The sequence below is a fragment of the Melospiza melodia genome, chromosome 6 (genome assembly GCF_035770615.1).
Source record: "Melospiza melodia melodia isolate bMelMel2 chromosome 6, bMelMel2.pri, whole genome shotgun sequence".
Classification (NCBI taxonomy): Eukaryota; Metazoa; Chordata; class Aves; order Passeriformes; family Passerellidae; genus Melospiza; species Melospiza melodia.
In genome coordinates this window covers 74573517-74588017 of record NC_086199.1, presented here as the reverse complement: position 1 = coordinate 74588017, position 14501 = coordinate 74573517, and the positions used below count along the sequence as shown (strand labels likewise).

At 45.0% G+C, this 14501-nt stretch overlaps 1 protein-coding gene across 2 annotated transcripts in view; it reads right to left on the bottom strand.

The window, feature by feature from the left end:
* Nucleotides 1-13213, bottom strand: part of LOC134419658 (deubiquitinase DESI2-like) — a 49352-nt gene extending 36139 nt beyond the window's left edge. The window contains exon 1 of one of the 2 annotated variants that reach the window (XR_010028097.1): nucleotides 11746-13213. Coding sequence is in view for 1 of the 2 variants with exons in the window: in XM_063159212.1 (XP_063015282.1) it covers nucleotides 11746-11784 (39 nt within the window). In the remaining variant the exon portion in view is untranslated. The remainder of the gene's footprint in view (nucleotides 1-11745) is intronic. The other variant, XM_063159212.1, reaches the window with a different exon arrangement.
* Nucleotides 13214-14501: the final 1288 nt, after the last annotated feature.

Sequence of the window (14501 nt, the reverse complement as noted above, 5' to 3'; positions counted from 1 at the left end):
TGGGAACTAGAACTAAGAGAAATACCCAAACCTTTCTCAACATCCAGTGCTTTACTCAAAATGAAGGTTTGGTTGTTCTCGGCCAGAGTCCAAGGACATGCTTTGTTGGCAGCATCAAACAATCTGTTTAGAGCTTTTTGATTCCCACATGTTCAAAGCACTTGTACTTTCCACAAAACATTGTGGTGTCATTGAACACAATGTTATGTTTGAATTGAAAGGAGGAAAAAAAAATATCACCATCTATTATTACATGTAAATAAGAGTTGGTCTTCTACATAGTATCTTAGAGAAGAATGAAGGAAGAGTGAGCTTGACCCTTGCTGTGCTAATTATTGATGCTCAATCATCAATTTACTTAGACAAAAAAGCATGCTATCCAATGCACTATAATTTCTTTCAATCTGCATGGCAGCATCCTGGGATAGAAAGAAGGGCAGAGGAGAGCATAGAGGTACCTGAGGAGCTAATGGTATCCTAGGGATCCTAAAGAGCACAATTTAAGCCATGTGTATCATCCTGTCTTAATGGGTCCACTCAGCTGCAACACCCAAGGCTTCCCACAGTAGGATTTTAAATGGTAGCAGGAAAGTGGAATATTGCCTCAACCAGAAATGAAGTGCTGGTGCCATTCCATCTCCACTAGAATTGTCCCAGCTAGAAGGAGTTGGGGGTCAGGTTCTCATGTCTGAATATTCCCAGTAGGAAGAAGAGCCTTGAGACGAGTTCAGCAATTTTCTTCTTTCATGCCTCTTCTTTGGTCTGTCTCTTCTCCATCTCTCTTTTATAATAGCACAGAAGCTGAATCAGAGCACAGGGAAGTCCTAGAGCTCATACAACCTCAAGTGTCTCTCTGATTCTAAGCAATGGCAAGCAGCATCGTACCACAGAGAGGCACAACAGCCAGCCAACAGTCACAGAAAATTAGTTGTGGCACCCAGGATTTAGCAGCCCAGCAGGTATCTTTTAGAGAGCTAAATACTGAGGTATGTTTCTAGTAGGTAGGTGTTCATAATGGGCAATATACCAGCAGCTGCAGTAGCATTACAGTTCTCATCCCATGCAATGGTACAGCTCCAGTTCTGTTGCCAGACTCATGAACGAAGCTTAACTTTCTCTTGCATTTTCTCAGTTTGCACATTTGTTGCCCCTGCTAGTACCAGGTCATCTGGTGTGGGCTCAGATGAGATAACTATCACTTCTGGGTGCTTAAGTTCCTTGACAGAACAACAGCTTTACAATAATGAGTAGCAGAACACTAAAACTTTCTGACTTGACTGATAAAATAGTTCTCCGTGCTTCATGGGCAGTTCAGATGCTTGGCACTAGGGATATTGTGATGATTAATAATTAACTGGCTGGAGAGACTGAGAGCTCAAGGACAGATGCTTCCCATCTGCAGAAGGGAGGGAGGGGATTGGTAGGGTAAGAAGGTGACAAGGTTGGCGTGCCCCTGGAAGTCAGCCGCCTTTTCAAGATACTTTGCTGGTATCTTCCAACACAGAAGAAGGTATTATCCTGCACTTCTCCAGGTGGCTTTCACTATCCCGTGCACTGGGGGACCAGGGCAGCAATGATCCCTCCCAGCTCCTGGTGTCAAGCTCACCTAAATGAGATGCATCATTAGAAGCTGCATTCATGTATTTAATAGTCTTGAACACCAGCTTTAATGAGACACCTCTGAGATCTCAGGAGAGGTAACAGACAGATAGAAATATGCTTCAAAGTCCTCTGGGTATGAGAGGTAAAATCCAAGTTCAGAGGTACCAAGTACAGGATTTTTAAGTACCTGATGTGTTAGAGACTATTAAATTGTTCTTTACGCTAGCTTTAAAATTTCATCTGCATAAATTTCTTTGATCCACGAATGGCTTTAACCACATTAAAATTAGTCAGAACAGCAGCTGCAATAGGCACTGAACTGCATATCTCAGAGTAATTACACATAACAAAGGGAATCCTTGAAGCACTTCAGTAACATGCCATATTACAAACAGCACTTGAAAAGCCACAGATGGACTTGTGAGCTGTAGAATATCACCTTTACTCCAGCTTGCTTCCTTGCCTTTCTCTCAAGAGTAGAGGGTGCTTCAAAGAGTATTGAAAAACTTTTAGTTGATCCTGTGCAGTTAAAAACTGAAAAACAGATGTGTAAGGAGCCTCTTCCTCCCCAAACCCATTCATTCTTTACCTCCCAATTCAGCTCTCTGATTACAGGTTCCTTCCTATTAGCTCTGCCTGAATACAAGGCACAGAAGAGCACACGCTCAGCCATCAGGGGGATGTATGACCAATTTAATTAACACAGGGCTGGGATGAGCTCTGGGCTGTCCCCCCTTGCTCCCCCAGGGGTGTCCTGCCTGTTTGCCAAGGCCTCTGGCTACCATGATATAGAACACCTCCTGCCAGCAGCACTCTGCCCAGGGGAGGAGACAGAATTTGACCCAGACAATAAAAACAACTGAAATTTTTAGGGATCCATGTGGTTTGCATTTTTTTTCATCCTTCCAGAGGCTTTTGCCCTGTGGAAGTCACAGCTCTTGTTTATGAGACACATAAGGGAAAAAAAAAAAAGGATTTACAGTATTTCCTTTCTTCTGGTCCCAAGAACACCTGAGCTTGAACTGAACCTATTTAATTTGCTTCTGTTTCTCCTTGGCTTTCACTGGAATTCATCTGTTCTGTTTCAATTCAGTACAACCTATTCCTCAATGCCCTGTCCCCCAGTATTCTTGCAGTAGCCAGCACACAAGGCACAGTGCTCCAGCAATAGAAAATAGGTCTATTCCACATCCAAAGAACTGCCAAAGAGAAGACAGCCAGCTGTCTTGGATAACAAGCAGCCATAAAAATTAGAGTGAATAAAAGTACAGCAAATGGTACTGCAATCAAGAACAATGAATGTTAGAGCTAGAGACAGAGGGTGGGTGGATTTCAGCCTGGAACACACCTTTTTAGCTCTGACCTCCACAGATTTGGAAACCTTCAGCACTGCCTTTCCCCCCTTTCCACAATGTCTCCATCTCAGTGTTGCTCTAAAGGCATAATAGCCCTTGAATTCTTAGTCCTGGGACAGACTCAGAAAAAAAAGCTCCTCATGTAACTGAATCTGCAGGCTTAGTAGATAGGTAAGGAAGGAAGGGCAGAAAAGATCCTCTCAGCACAACAAAGCCTGACATCTGTCTAAAAATGCCCTGACTGAAAACAAACAAGTAGGATGAGGGAAGAGCAAGCTTGACCTCTTAATTCCCAGGAGGAGCAAATGCTTTCTGCTTGTACCTAATAATCAAGAGGCCAAACACTTGTCCAGGAGGGTACAAACCAACTTTCTAACAACCTCAGCCTGGCAGAAGGAATTTGGCTCTCCACCTGTCTCAGAGAGAAGCGGCCTGGCTGATCTATCACAGTGGATCTGGAGTCCAGCTTTCTCATTCCTTTGTGGTGAAGCAGTTTTAGAATTGTATAAAGTAGGGAATAGACTCCTTTCATACAAAATACATGTTCAGTGGACCACAGAACAAGTGTGAGTAGCACTATAGCTTGGCTCCAGCCTGGACAACCTCCTGGAACAGCTAGGATTCACTGGAAATACACACTCTTCTGCTAAGTGAGCATTTCAAACAATACAGAAATATTTTCACACAAGAGACCCAGAACAAGCAAATCCAGAGGTTCCTGCTGTCTGCTTCTCTGGCAGACCTGTGTGAAGAGGCAGCTGTATTTGACACCCCCAGGGATTTTAACCTGGTGTCTGTCACCCCAGATGCATCAGCACACTAAATGGTAGCAGCCAAACACAGAACTAGTACTGTTACTACCCCAGCACATAAGCAGCACTCATGATGAAACCTCTGAGGGTTTCATGCCATCTCAAATGCCCTGAAATAGTCAAGGCATCTCTTCAAAGTTGATAGGTATGATAGAAGATCTATGAGGGAAAATACCTCAACCTTTCCTGAGAGAAATCCAGAGGTCAGCCAAATATCCTAAAACATCCTTTTATATTAATGCTTCGCTAGGTAGAGCCTTTTGTTTTCTAGAAAAGTGATTTGCTAAGAAAGCAACAAAGCCCTGCCTGAAAATACCCACAACCTAGGCCTCTTCTTATGGAACTAGAGCAGAAAGCTGAGACTCTTGCCCCAGGTGCTACCCAAAAGCAGAGGTTAATGACAGAGGTTATGACTTATCAGATTAATCCCATGGTTAACATCTCACTCCTCTCTGTCACTTCTCACATTCACCAGGCTAGTCCAGAGCTGGGAGAGATGACAAATACAGGGCAATTATAAATTCATCAGCTCCAAGTAATCCCAAACAAAGCAAGACACACAGATGAGCCAAGAACAGACATCTAGGAGAACATTGTGTAAGTAGGGAAAGCTAACCTATGGCAAAGCCTGTAATTCTCTCTGGAAGGCTACATTGGGCTCCTCGTACACTCTAAACCCCAAGGCAGCAATCAGCATCTAGGAAGCTTATTTTCTTGCATCAGGATCCAGTATAAGTCACTCACTAGCAGATATTGAAGAGAACAGCAAAGGGGTTGATAGTTCCTTGTGGGTTTAAGTATGACCATATGGAAAGCAAAGTAACAGATCCAAGGCTGAAGGTTCAGCAAACCATATAATCAGAGCTCACACTGTGCCAGGTCCTCTCTTTCCCAGAGATGTGGATCTATCAGGAATCACATGGCATTCAACTCATATGCTGACACACACACAATGAATGTACTAAACAGGCTGAAATGCTTTCAGTATTTCTAGCATCAGACACTTGCTTCTGTAGATCAGCATTCCCACCTATCAGGGATCATTTATTTCTCCCAGATTTTCTATTTCCCTTATCATTGCTTTCCCAGACACCTTAAGATGAATTGTTTAAAATTTAAGTTACCAATTAAAATAATTTTCCAACCTTAGGATGCAGCCTCATATTTTCCTCTGAGATGAGAAGTCTCACAGATTCACAGGCTGATAGATAAAGCTCTGAAATGCTTTCAGCTGCTTTCTCTGCCCTGGATCTTTCATGCTCAAAAACATCCAGTGGTTGTTAGAACAGTGGCAAATATTTTTTTTTCCTAACAGTTTGAGTCCACTTGTTAGAGAAAGAATCATTAGACTTGAAAATTTTGCGTTTTTTCTTCCCCAGCAAAAATATAGATTTTTTTTTGTATTGATTGGGCTCTGACTCCCTCCCCAGCTCCAGCTACGTCATCTTGGCATAATGACAGGAACAAGAGGGACTGAAACAAACAGAGAATTAGAATGAGGGCAGTTCAGGTCACTAACATAGCTTTCAGCCCTAAGACACCCATTTAAATTCAGTTCATTGCACTAATGCACAACCATATACCTGCTGATCAGCACACTTGGAAATGGATCTGACAGCTGTTTCAACTTGGTAGCTCACTAATGCTCAGCTCTCCCCTGCAGAGGCTCCCACTGCATGCATGCCTTAGTCCCTGTGGGCTGCCTGAGTAGCAAGCTGGATGACCAGCTGAGCCAGGACACCAGAGCAGCTCAGCTAGGGATGTAGTAGGGATGTAGAGCCAGAAGGGTCTGCTTTCCTACTGCTAGCATAAATTTATTTGTTAGGAGAATGACAGGCTCCAGTACTGTCAACACATCAGCTTTCATCAATAGTAAGAAGGGTTTGTTTGGTTTGGGGGCTTATTTGTTTGTTTTAAAGAATAGCCAAGTAAAATTAGGAACCTTGACAGCCTAGTGAGCCAGAAGCTAAATCCTGCTGACAGAAGTGTCATATTCTAAAAGGAATCTGCCTTTCTGTAAGGGGAAAGCCCAAAAAGCACCAGAGAAAAATCACTGGAAACCAACTTCCATATGGTTTCAAGAGGAAGCAATCATTTCTCTCAGAGCTGCTCAGAGCCAGGCCGGGGGATTGGGGCTTTGCCTGTGGATGGGTTAAAGAACAGCTTCCAGTAACAGCAAAAGTAACTCTGGATCTTCCATATCTCTGGGTTAGAGCTGACCTTACTTTAAGCCCCTGGCCTTACACCTGAAATCCTGCACAGGAGTCTCCTGACCCCACAAGGGTTCAGACTGCTTGAAGTAAGTGCTTTAGAGACACCAAGTCAGACTGTCACCTGCAGGAACCAACTCAAGAGCACTGATGTGGGAACTGTGGGCCAATGACAGGATCCATGAGGCTTTTGCTCCAGAAGCAGAGTCCACACATTTTTTAACACTGTCTTTAGCTTTCCTAGGTTCTCCTCAGGTTTCTTACATTTGCTGGTGTAAAGGAGAGCATGTTGGGGAGCAGTTTTCCTAAGGCAAGCAGGACTAGCAGAAGTGTCAACTCCTGTGTTGCCCTGGATAAGTCAGTTCAAGTCAGTCCACTGAGCAACAGAGCACTGGCTCAGCGAGTTTGCTGATGGGATAAATGCTGGGGCTGGAGAGAGCAATGCCCTGTGTGCAGCCAAGAGACAGCCCTTTAGACATCTCATGCATAAGCACACAGCAGTCAGTGACAGGGCTGCAGTGCTGGAGAAGATCTGCAGTAGCACAGACAGGTAGCCAGCTTGTCACCCTGACAACATCCAAACAGACTGCTCCCCCAATGGATAACACATCGCTAGGCTGTTGCTAAGACAACAAAAATTCACTTACTGTACATAAATGGGCACATTTCATTGCTGGACTTATTAACTTGGGCCATGCCACTTCCTCTTTTTCTCCTTAATTGATTTAAATCAGATGACATGTTTGGATTCCTTCTTCTTGAAGGAAAGAACTCAGCTGCAGCTCATTGTAATAGTTTTTTAATCTTTTCTTCTTCTTCCAATTGATTTCCTCTCTCCAAAGAGACAAGAGGGGAAGGATGTCTAGTTACACTTTGTCATCTCACAGACTTGAAGCAGGCACTGACTACAACACAGTGCTCAGCATCACCAAACTGCTTTTCTTGTCCCTCTGCTCCTGCATTCCAGCAGAGCAAGGAAACAGTCCCACTCTGCTATCCTGCCTGAGGTCACCCTGTTGTCACGCAAATGAAACTGATGCAGTCTAGGAGGAAAAGAGATGCAGAAACAAAGCCTAGTTTTCCTCACCTTCACAGACTGCTCAGACTGATTTATTTGAAACATCTACTGTACTGCCACCAAATTTGCCATAACACCTTTCTTTAAAAAAAAAAAAAAATAATGAGGGTTTTTTTCCAAAGTCAGGAGCATTTGCACTGGGAATTGTTGTATCCAAGAAAACTGAAGCAGTCTGGACACACCTCTCATACCTTGGGCTCAGGACTCTGCTGTTATCCAGCTTTTTCTGCTCTTTTCCCTTACTCTCAGCAGTGGTCTATTTAGGCTCTCTGACCTTTAACCAAGAGTCTTCCCAGAAAGTTTTTGGGCCCATAACAGAAAGTATCATAGTATGACACAAGAGTGATTACAAACCCTGAACCCATTATGCAGCATATGCATTGTTGAATAATCTAAACACAGTCCTACCAAACAAGCAAAAAATCAGCACAGGCCAACTCAAACCTCCAGGAAGATGCATAAAGCAAGCACCTGAGGGCTGTCTGATCCCTCACGCCTCTGTGCAGCACTATGTCTGACCACTCCTAGAAAAAAAGAGCATTTAGCACTCCTGTTAGATACACTACAGCACTGTGGGGAACCCATTTCCCAGCCCCTGTTAGCTCACCATTCTGCTTTGTTACCCAGTACCCTGAGCTTGATATGATTTGAAGACAGAAGAATGAATAAGAATCTAGATAAATTAAGAGTCAGTGATAGAGTCAAATGCTAAACACAAAATCTTTACACTTACTTCCACAACAAGCCTGTGAAGAAGATTAAAACACTCCAGATTTTTCCTAGCCTGTTCTTATTCATGGAAGAGGGAATTCTTATGAGTTTTGTGACTGGTCAGAGAGCAAATAAGAATAGGGTACACCTGCCATGCCTTTCCAAGAACATGGCAAACCTTTGAGTGAATGGTGTGTTTTGGAGAACTGAAATTATTCAGATTTGACTAATAATTTTCAACAGAGATGACTCGCAAATATCTGAAGGAAAATCAAAGCATTTAATTTTATATATCTATATTAGGAGTTGCCAGAATTTAATGAAAATCTCCCAAAGGTAATATTTTGCCTTTTGTTCTCTATTTGTTAAATACAAAAAATAAATGTATGGTCAACATGTGGAGGAGGAGAAAAAAAAAAAATCCTAGTGACCGTTCATTACTTAATCTTTCAAGACCACAAGTTCTACTATTGACTTAGAACATCACTGCTCCCTGACTCCCTGCTGACCAGGGCTTTCATTCTCCTCTGCAGCACATCCCAAGGGCTCATTTTCCCCAGCAGAAGGAGTAAGCAAAAGTGCCAATAGATCAAAACAGTTCTGCATGTTATCAACTGCAAAGACGGGAAATTCAGGACAACCTCAGCTGTAATAAAAGAGGAACGATAGTGATATGAATATCTTTGCCTCTTATATGATAGCATGAATCTGCTATGCAATAAGCTGAAAATATGAGAGCCCCCAAACTTGAATCTCTTCCAAGAAAACTATTTTTAGTGGAATATGTTTAGCTTGTTAAAGATTTAAACCCAGGAAATAATTGCAGTTACTCTCCTGCCTGATTCAAGCAGGCAACATTTATTAATGTACAGTGACTAAATAAATTATTCCAACCTAAGTCACAAAACCTTAAAGTGATGAAGGAATAGGATGATATCCTGCCTAAAAAAAGTCAACCCTGTGCCTGTGGTCTAAGTAAGATCTGCTCCATGATAAACAGTATATTGAGACAGACCGGAGGGAAGAGAGCTGCAAGAAGTTATGAAAGGAAATTTGATTTGTCCCTCTGAAGGGAAAATGGTAAGTGACTAATCTGAGCAAACTCTGTCACAGATTTTATAGACCTAGTTCTTTCTTGCAGGTCTCCAACCAGCAGATGGCTTAGATTAAGTCCATGCAAGAGCTGAATTCAGACTGGCAAAGAGATTCATGGGTCACCAAACCCATGATCCATGTTGTTATTCTGTGTTCACACTTACACATTAAATCAGAGTTCAGTATCCTGCATATCTACTCTTTAAATTGTCCTAATTGAGCAGCAAAGTCCACTTGCTCTGTTTCGCAAGTGTACAAGCTCTTTGGCGTGAGATAGGGTATAACCACCTTGTGTGCTGATGGTGAAGCTAGGTCACTTTTGATGGCAATATTCAGAACACTGGGAATACCCAGACATTTTTTGTTCCATTATTTTATACTGAAGAAAACAAACCTACAAATAGATCTACCTCCTTCAGCAATTTGTGCAAAACACCTCATTAAACAGCAGTACTTTTTTTCCTAAAGAAGCCTGCTTCATATCCAATGGGTAAAAGGATAAATGGCTATAATCTTTGAATACACAAGACTACACAGAGTGGCTATTTCATAACTGCACAAAACCCATAATTGAACTTCTGCCCTAGGGATAAGTTTTCCTGCAGTGTAAGTGCTTCCAGTTGCCATACGGGGGTCACGTTCTTTGTCAGGAAAGCAGAACTTCACATTAACTTCACAGTTAATTGTTGTTCCGAGTTGTCTTTTTGTTGTTGTTGTTGTTGGGTTTTTTCCACTGAGGCTAGTTTTCCAACAGTCACTCAAGCAAATGTGCTCATTTCCCAGTTCCCCCGCAATTCCCCACCACAGTGTAACAAAGTGCAGATTTTGCATGGCTACATTCCAGGCTTCGTGGTGTTAAAATCATAGCAGCAATGGAAAAGCATGTAGCTGCAGTAGTCATAAGGTAGGACTTGAGCTACAGGTGACTCAGTGGTAGTCAAACAGATGCTGTATGAAAATAGATTGGTTTCTGTGTACAGACTGGTTAACCCATGGAGTTAGTACTTACACATGATGATTTCCATGGTTTGCTAAGCAGCAAAAACTACTCAGTCTGAAGTAAATTGGTGACCTCAGTTCTGTTCACTGTGTCTGGGTGTCCATCTCAGAACACAGTGACTATGAACAGCAAGCTCCTTCTGCCTTAATTACTTAAGGCTTCATCTTTGGTGTCAATCAATCAAACATAAAAAGGTAAAGACCATGTCCATCCAGTATTTGGATCTCTTCAGCTTAGTGGTGAAACATCCACTGCTTTGGGATGGATCAACAGGGGCTGAGAGAGGAAAGCTTAGGCCATAGTCTGCTGCAGAATAAACTGAAAAAATTGCAAGGAAGTCAGTGGATATTATAAAAGCACAACACAACTCCTTTATTTTCCTCAAAGGATTAACGATAAACCCTTTCATGTGCATTTGCAATGTAAGTCCCCTGTTATCAGGGACTAGCTACCACCTATTTGGGTTCAGTTGGCTGAAGAACTTCTTGGAGGAATTCACAGTTCAGACTGCTAAGCAACTGACCAACAAACACTCAAGACCAAAGTCTTGGGAAGGATTTTACACTGACTTGCTCAATTTGACCAATAATAGCTCTGGAAGAGGCAGTTTCAGTCCACTGTACTTGTGCTTTCTGGACTGCTCACCAATGCAGATACAGTCCTACCTAAATAACCTTTACCACTCTCTCTTCCCTCAGAAAACAACCCACCTGCTTTAGTTCACAAAGATCCCTCGATTCTTGTGATAAAAAGACATTTGACTTTTACAGCAACCCACTCCTAATCTCTTTGGTGTCTGTTCTCTGGATTTCCCCAGCAGGGAAGCCCACACTGTTCTGTGGGCTTCCTGGTAAAAGTTGTCACTGCCTGGCAAATCTATGCTGTAATCTTAAAGGTCTGGAGCTGGATATTTAGAGCTCAGTCAGCACCTGGGCCTTGTAAGGCCATATTTTCCCCAGAAAGTTGTATTAAATTTGTGGATGATCTGAAAACTACTTTTTAAAAATCATTCGTTGGTAATCAAAAAACAAAGGTGAAATACATAATCATCAAAACACTTCTCATGTGAACATGATTCTCCTCAGCTTCTGTCAGACCAGAAAGCAAATAAGTTGTGCCAAGCCGCCTTCTCTTTGGGGGTTTGAGCCAAGATTTGGACCTCCTGATTTGCTAGCATAAAAAACACCCACTCACATTCCCCCTTGCAAGAAGAGGTAAAGAAAAACTTGCAACCCTGCGAACTTTCAGGAAATATTGCTGAGCAGCATGTGCCCATGCCCCTTTCTATGCTGAAACTTCGCCAGACAATTTCTTACTCTTGTTGCTGCAATTAACCTTCAGAGAACATTATTAACCACAATCTCATGCATATGAGGAATTAATCCAGATTATTAGAAATTATGTTCTTACTGCAACTCTACAGCTGTTTCTCCTCTTTAGATGAAATCCTGACCCCAACCCCACAGCCTGGTAATGCTTGTTCACTTAAAGGAAAATGATCTCTAACACATACAGAGGTGACCACATTTTCTTCCTTAAGTGGGGCACTGGAAATTAAAAAGTCCTCTCCTCACCCAGTGCTGCTCCTGAAAAATCCTGCAGAAAATCTGGCACAATACCTGTAAACTGGACAAATAGGCTAAACGCTAAAAAAAAAAAGAGAAAAAAAAAAAAAAGAAGCGGGTCAGCATCATCTCTGACACACTGACATGAGAGGATGATAGGCTTGGATAAGGAGTTTGGGCCAAGGAAAAGAGGAGGGGGGAGGGAATCAGCCTCTCTGGGGATCTGTGCTTGGCTCCTCTTTGTACAGCGCCTGCCCTCCAAGCATGAACCCCCAGCCAGCCCCACTGCCCCCCAGTCAGTAGTATTTCATACTCACCATGTCATAAACATTCAGAATCACTGGTTCATTTGCCATTGTTGATTGCAGTGGAGGCTGGATTAAAACCTTTCAGTCCCTGCCAGATGTGTGTTGCTGCCCCCAGGGTATGCTTTTACCCTGAGCCAGATAGAAGAAAATGCCTCATCCTACAGTAGCTGAAGGAAGGAGGAAAGGAGGGAATTGTCACGGTTGGGTGTGTGTGTGTAAAGTTGGATGCAGGGAGGCAGGAAGGCCTGGATTGGGTTTGCTGGTTGTATAGGGTTTATTTTAGCCCTCCACGCCGTGACAGATCCAAGGTTTCTTTTTAACTCTGTAGTGCACCGCGGGGTCTGTAGACTCATACACCACTGTAACCAGGCACCGTCCGAGCTCTTAAATCCCGATCCACAGAAGACAGATTCTGAGCCCAAATAAAAGCCCTCTTCTGGAGCCGTGAGCAAGGTGGGTGGCAGTGCGTGCGGGGAGATTTCTCGGCAGAGCCGAGTGCCGCTACCGCAGGGGGCTGCCAGCAGCACGCAGGAACCCGGGGCACCAAGGCACGCAGCGGGGCTGGAGCGGACGCCGAGCTGCCGAGCTCCCTCCCGCCGGCGGAGCCCGGAGACACGGCGGGATCTGCCCGCGGAGCTGGGGCCGGGATCTGTCCGCGGTGCTGGGGCCGGTCCGCCCGGAGCCGGGATCTGCCCGCGATGCTGGGGCCGGGATCTGTCCGCGGTGCTGGGGCCGGTCCGCCCCGAGCCGGGATCTGCCCGCGGCGCTGGGGCCGGTTCCGCTCAGGCACTCGGTTGAGGGCTCTCCGCCGCTGGCAGGACATGGCGAAGAGGCTGTGCCAAAGGGACTCCAGCGCGGGGCTCGGCGGTGGGAAGAAGAGGAGGAGGGGGCTGGCTGCCCCCGGGGCAGAGAGGGGATGCCGCAACCCCCATGCTGCCCACGACGTGCAGGCAGACCTGGCGTCGGCGCCGAAGTTAGAAGGCAGTTCTTCGCGGGAGATGAGGCAGGATTAACCGGACTGGGGCTGGAGGGAGGACGATGCCGAGCAGACCACGCTTCCAGGCTGGGTACGGGGCTAGGGCTGGACACTCCAGCTCTCGGCGCTCTGTTCTCCGCAGGGCCAGTCCTTATTCCGCGATCAGCTTGTCCCGAACAGAGCAGCTCCTACTGACTGACAGCCGAGGGAACCTACCCCGTCCCCTGCTGGCTGGATGCATCCCTGCACGGCACACGAGGGGAGGGCGGGGAAGGGACCAAGCGACTGGGCAGGGCGAGTAGTTCCACTTCTGGCAGCAGCAGGGTCTGGAGTTTCTTCCTGGAGCTACTTGACACTCGGGTTAGGACCGTGAAGCTCTGCAATGTCTTGCCAGCAAACACTCCTCTCTGAACTGGATGAGAGAATCAATTATAAAATGCACTGCGGTAAATTCATCTTCCTTTTGCTCCTCCTCTCTCTTTAAAGGGAGAGCAGAGTCTGTGATGGTGCTGGGAAAGAGAGCAGCTGGGAGAGAGACCAAGGATTTCCTGCTCCCAGAGATTTGCAGTGGTGTGGAAATTAGCACTCTGACCTTAAACGTTCATACACAACAGATTTCTGAAACGGGAGGGAAAAAAAAAAAAAAAAAAAAAAGCAGCGATGACCTCATCTGAGGAGGAGGCGTGTCTGAGGCTGAGGCTCTCTGCCAGCTCACAGCCAACCAGATCTGAATGAAAATTGCAGGGAGCCTGTTACATCAGCACAGCCCAGCATGCCTCAGCCCTGTCTTCAGCCACATGGGAGCCATCCCGTCCGGAGAAGGGCTCACCTCCCTTGTCAGGAGCAGACAGACAAGACCATAGAGCTGCAGCCTTGTAAAAGACTTGTTAAACAGCGTGCAGGAGAATTTCTAGTGAAGGCAGGCAGTAGGAAAAGGAAGCGAGTCCATGTCCAGCATAGCTAAGAGCCAACACAACAAAGACAGTTTTTTTTCTCCAGACATTGCCAAAGGAGATCCATAACTGCTTTGCCCTAGTATGCATTCTGAAAGTGCAAAGCCACGGCTCAGGCTTAGGCATGATGACATGCAACATGGCAGGGACCCCAGCACAGCATTTTCATCTGGACTAGTCATTCCACAGGTGGGCTGGACAACTTCACACACATGGTACAGGGACTCGACCAGCGCCCTGACTTCCCCCATCCCTGGCTCTCTACCCCACCAATTCTAACTGTGCCATTAACCATTCGTCTCAGCAGCCTGCATCGGAAGGACAGCTTGTGCAGGTGGGTTAAGGTGCTTCCTCCTCCTTACCATCTCAGAGTCTAGATACTCCTCAGAGGATAGACTGAGCCCCCACTGTCATTTTAAAGGCTACGGAGCAATGGAGATCTTGCTCTGCAAAAAGCTAAGCTGCATGGTTCATGCCCTAACTTGTGAGACAAACCACCCACTGAATCCCAGAGGCTCCTGCTAAACTGTCACAGATACCCCCAGACTGTCACTTTGGGATATATGTCCTGCTCTAGAGATGGTGATGTTTTAAGGAGACTTGAAAGGAGGGGGAATAGCAGATTTAAGACTGATGCAACTAGAAAAGAAAAGCAGCACTAAAAGGTCTTCCCACACTTACCCACATGCTTATTTGCTAAATTAACTCCAATGACTGCTATGCTCAGAGTTCACTAAAATCAATTAGAGGCTTAAATCAGATACACATTCCAGAGACAGGCATCTACAAATACTTAGGATTTGGGAAAGGTGACAGGCAGCCACAAGCTTCAATGT